Source organism: Clytia hemisphaerica, unplaced genomic scaffold, assembly GCF_902728285.1.
Source record: "Clytia hemisphaerica strain Z4C2 unplaced genomic scaffold, Clytia hemisphaerica genome assembly, whole genome shotgun sequence".
Lineage (NCBI taxonomy): Eukaryota > Metazoa > Cnidaria > Hydrozoa > Leptothecata > Clytiidae > Clytia > Clytia hemisphaerica.
In genome coordinates this window covers 4,174-9,594 of record NW_027103751.1, presented here as the reverse complement: position 1 = coordinate 9,594, position 5,421 = coordinate 4,174, and the positions used below count along the sequence as shown (strand labels likewise).

Sequence of the window (5,421 nt, the reverse complement as noted above, 5' to 3'; positions counted from 1 at the left end):
AGAGTCAAAGGGAATGTAAAAAAGCATCAAAATTTTCAAAGTCCTACCTCAAATTCGATTTATACTCTTTTGAAAATAAAGACCGTTCTGTAGACCAGTAGACCAGGGGTAGCTTGGTGGATTTATAAGAGTTTCTATGGGGAAACCATCAGACCGTCGAATTTGGGATGTCAATACTTTTAAGAATAGATGAGAGATTTGAGTAAGTAGAAAAAATCAATATTCAGTATATCTTAAAAACGAGTTATAAAATAGATGAGCTGTATCTCACACCAATTTTCCCACGTATATCTTTGATGGTGTTAACACAGGAAGGATACTTTTTCAAAAATCCAGATACATTGAAGTTTGGGCGTTGTTTATTTATAACCAAGAATGAAGCATCTAGCTTTGGATCAGCCATCGTTGGTGGTCGAGGACTTTTCAATGCACCTTCAAACTTTTCAAAGAGACGAAACAAGGAGTGAGCAACAGGTCCATTTAACGTCTTGAATTTCAAGTTGTGATGAAGGTATGAACGAACCATACGCCAATACTCGGGTTTATTGATATCTTCCACCTTGAAGCGTCTTGGTGACTTGATGAACGTTTTGTCTTTGATGGGACTTTCGACCGCTAAAAAGAGAAAAAACTTTTCTCACTTTGTGGGACCACAAGTTGTTATGTGTTGTCTTAAATTGGGCCAATCAGAGCACCTTTGTTTTCAAAAATTGGAGATAGCGTAAATAGTTCACTTACCATCCTGTGTAGGCATTGTATTAGTTTGTGTTTTCAACGTCGATGATCCATTGACGTCTTTTGATGAAACTGAAATAACAAAAATTTCTTATTTAAAAATTGAAGCTGCATGGAGAATGAACTAAAGCTAAATTACTTTATACCTGCAAAGCAACATATTTGGATTACAAAGACCATCAAAAAAGTGCTCTTACCGTTTCGTACGAGATATTCAACAACACTTTCCACAGCGTCTTTGTCGGTCTCTCGTTGTGGGCTGTTGAACCAGTTTTTACGTGCACGTTTCTTTGGGGGCTCTATGTCCGAGTCGACATCTGTTGTGGAAATGAACCCGATAAGAGATTCCGTGTCGAATTGATCTGAGAGAAAATACGAAAAGAACTGTTCACAAATATGCTTCCGCTGAAGTTCATTCATGTTAACGAAATGTCGTACTATCAAGCTTTCAAGATAGACTTGTGTGTAAGCCAATGAGCTGAATAAAATCTGCCATGATTAAATAAGGCCATTTGAGGAAAATTTCAAAACAAAAATTAGACATACCATCCTTCATTGGACGTTTAGTTGTGACTAAATCTACGTCGTCAAGCTGTTGTGATCCACAAGTTTCCGATTGTTCTGAGAAAAGCGAAAAGTATATTTTGAAATACATCTGGCTTCCATGGAACTTTATGGGCAAAGTCATTTTAAAAACATATGAAGATATCACAGAGAATCTAAAGACCAGGAAATGAAACGAAAAATGATCACTTACTATCAACGTCAAATTCTTCTAGATGGAAGATTTCCAATCCATCGATGGGCGATTCTGCCAACCCAACAGACTTGTCTTGATCGATCAAACACGTTTGGATCCCTTCTAATTGCTTTTGGTCGAGATTTTCTTTTAAAACAGTGGACTCGCATTTAACGTTGACCGGCAGCGTGTAGGACAAGTCGTCCTTGTCAATCATCTCAATGTTGTTGTTGACCAGGTTCATGATGTACGTTAAGCAATTCATGGCATTATCCTTGATCCATCCAGGGGCTGCAGGGTCAAGAGTGCTCAAAGCCCGTGTCTCAAATATTGCCAATCGCCTCTCGACAGACTCTTGGTCACACTGAGTGTCGAACTTTGGCTTTTCGTTGCAGGTCAAGAAAACACCCGCCTGCATGGTCTGCATTCTCGGCGTTTTGAATTTGACAGCTTGGGGGAATCTTCCATTTTGAAATAGGGTTTTAGCAATGTCAGGTGGTGTCATCTCCTTTGACCACTCATCCACAAACAGAAGCTCCGTGTCGTCGTTGATCATAGACAAACCGAAAGTGCTTTCTTTTGTCAAAATGGCGATTTTTTCTTTCGGGATGATTGATGAAAAGAGGTTCATCAGTGACGTTTTGCCAGAATCAATTTTTCCAACCAATGTCAATTTCTTGGTTTTGTCTGGAAATTGATGACAAAGGAGACATTGATAAATCCGATGGGCGAGGTCCACTTGGTCGGGGAGACTTGGGAACCAGTGGGCGATTGCAGAAGCCAAGTATCCTCCGTGACATTCGGTTCGGAATGGGTCGAAATTAAAAAAGTTACGAGGACTTATCACTCCAAACTCATCATCAGTGAATGGGCAAGCAACGTAGGCCCTGCTTGATAATTTCAGGTATTGGTTGTTTTTGACCTCGATATAGTCATAGTTGATCTTGATTCTGGGAAAGAGCTAATAGGGAAAACAAAAAAATTCATTAGAAAAATAATTAATCTAAGGAATCCAACCATCCAGACAACTAAAAGAAGTCGAAATCATCGATCAGAAATCTTTACCTGATTAAACTATAGATATTCAAAGATCAAAGTTTGTCTTCCATAAAATTCATCCAAGTTTCAAAAGCGATCACCTCTAAAATCGACGGCCTACGGTCTTCAAGCACAAAGTCTCATAAATCTAACGGCCTACAAACGGTCTGACGGTCTATTCGACGGTCTGATTGTGTATTAGTGCGTTTTTTATCAAAATTGAAAAATAGTTTGAAAATTCAAAGATAGAGAAAAAGTTTCTATCAAGTTTCAAAAGCGATCACCTCTAAAATCGACGGCCTACGGTCTTCAAGTACAAAGTCTCATAAATTTAACGGCCTACAAACGGTCTGACGGTCTATTCGACGGTCTGATTGTGTATTAGTGCGTTTTATCAAAATTGAAAAAAAGTTTGAAAATTCAAAGAGAAAAAGATTCTATCAAGTTTCAAAAGCGATCACCTCTAAAATCGACGGCCTACGGTCTTCAAGCACAAAGTCTCATAAATTTTAACGGCCTACAAACGGTCTGACGGTCTATTCGACGGTCTGATTGTGTATTAGTGCGTTTTATCAAAATTGAAAAAAAGTTTGAAAATTCAAAGAGAAAAAGATTCTATCAAGTTTCAAAAGCGATCACCTCTAAAATCGACGGCCTACGGTCTTCAAGTACAAAGTCTCATAAATTTAACGGCCTACAAACGGTCTGACGGTCTATTCGACGGTCTGATTGTGTATTAGTGCGTTTTTATCAAAATTGAAAAAATAGTTTGAAAATTCAAAGATAGAGAATAAGTTTCTATCAAGTTTCAAAAGCGATCACCTCTAAAATCGACGGCCTACGGTCTTCAAGTACAAAGTCTCATAAATCTAACGGCCTACAAACGGTCTGACGGTCTATTCGACGGTCTGATTGTGTATTAGTGCGTTTTATCAAAATTGAAAAATAGTTTGAAAATTCAAAGAGAATATGTTTCTATCAAGTTTCAAAAGCGATCACCTCTAAAATCGACGGCCTACGGTCTTCAAGCACAAAGTCTCATAAATCTAACGGCCTACAAACGGTCTGACGGTCTATTCGACGGTCTGATTGTGTATTAGTGCGTTTTATCAAAATTGAAAAAAAGTTTGAAAATTCAAAGAGAAAAAGATTCTATCAAGTTTCAAAAGCGATCACCTCTAAAATCGACGGTCTACGGTCTTCAAGTACAAACTCTCATAAATCTAACGGCCTACAAACGGTCTTACGGTCTATTCGACGGTCTGACAATGAGTTAGTACATTTGATCAAATAAATAGAACAAGTTTGAAAATTCTAAGATTTCTGAAAACTGATTCTTACCACAGTGTGTATGTTTGACATTTGCTTCAAAAGATTTGTCTGATTTGAAAGAATGCACTCTCTGAGACTTTGGTTTGTTTGAAGTTTGTTTAGGAATTCATCGGCATCACACACAAGTTTGAACGTGAATTTGGCTATAAAGTAAAAGATATCCTGCATTGAAATTCTCGACTTAAAAATATAGAGTTCTATGACAAAGTTTTTATATTTGTAGTCTGAGAATTTTCAAGCTGATTAAGATTTCGACATTCCGTCATCAATGTAACAATTCTTAGAAAAATTATGGGAGAACTTTCAATTTTTCAAAAAAATTTCCAAAAAAAAAAGCTTGACGTGAAAATTTAAAAAGAAACAAATAAGATTTACCTTCTTCTGGCTTTGCGTAGACCATGCCACGATAAAGTCTGTAGTTTAATTTTGTCATGAGCGCAGAGATTTTATGTGCAGCCTTTGATAATGGTCCAGAGGGTGGTACTTCGGGTAACTCTTTGATACTGTCCAAGAATTCGCACATGTGCTTCAATTTGTGTAGGTTTTTGCTAGCATTAGCAAATGATTTAGCAATTCTTGCGTCATTGCAATGAAGACGGCACGGAAGATGGTTTTTCAACTCTAGATTTCTCAGAAGCTTCTCTGTCAGAAATGTTTGGGTTGGCATTTTTGAAGCAATGAATCATGCTTTCATTAATCAAATTCATGATGCACTCTTGGCTGTGATCCTGAAGAGAAACATGAGATTTTTAAATACTTTTCTGATTCATGGGCAGGCTATAAAGGATGTTTAAAGAAATATTTGACATTGATAAAATCTGTTATACATATTTGCCAAGCTGCTAAAAAGACATGTAGTTTCAAAGAGTTTAAATTAAGCATCTTACTTTAACTGTTTGTTTCAGCATTGCGAGAATGGCCTCTCTTTCATCTTGCGTTCTGCTGGTCATTGGCTTGGTTTCGAATTCGAATCCAGTAGCGTCGAATTTTTGAAATATTTCGTGCTCTTTCAATAGCGCCTTTTCATAAACAATGAAAAACGCAATGCATGGTCGGTAGGTCGAGTTCCTCTGTGCCCCTTTGGACTTTTGGTTCGATTCCGTACCAGAAATACATGAAACAAAGAATTTCAGGTTCAAATTTGCAAGTATATCGTCCAATACGTAACGGACGTTTGTGATTTTTAATTTGTTTTCTTCCGAGAACACAATACGATAGGCTGTGACGGAATCATCTTTTTTGATCTAGAAACGAAAAAGAATCAGGTCAATATTGCGTAAATGATACAGGGGTGCCCATTTTTGTGTTCTTACACCAAATTTTTCCGAGCAAAACTTTTATTTCATTAGAGTAAAAAATTCGAAAAAAAATAAAGCAAACTTTCAAAGCGTTTCGTAAATCAAGTTTCAATTTGTTAAATGGAATAATTTAGTACTTACCAATGGCATGAGGTTGCTTTTCAATCCATTGATTATATCTTTGGAATTAAGTTGTCTTGCCGGGTGTGGTGACATTTCAAAATTAAAATAAACCAGCCGAGGCTGGAAGGTCAGCCAATAGAGCTTAGCTAGATAGCT

The 5,421-nt window shown here is 37.2% G+C and overlaps 1 protein-coding gene across 1 annotated transcript; it reads right to left on the bottom strand.

Moving 5' to 3' along the window:
• Positions 1 to 203: 203 nt before the first annotated feature.
• Positions 204 to 5,358, bottom strand: LOC136805491 (uncharacterized). Its single transcript, XM_067062063.1, has 9 exons — positions 5,284 to 5,358; positions 4,950 to 5,088; positions 4,220 to 4,486; positions 3,854 to 3,987; positions 1,493 to 2,435; positions 1,282 to 1,356; positions 933 to 1,097; positions 739 to 807; positions 204 to 615 (listed from the first exon to the last, which is right to left on the bottom strand). Exons 1-9 carry the CDS (start codon positions 5,356 to 5,358, stop codon positions 245 to 247), a joined length of 2,238 nt encoding a protein of 745 aa, XP_066918164.1. The 3' UTR covers positions 204 to 244.
• Positions 5,359 to 5,421: the final 63 nt, after the last annotated feature.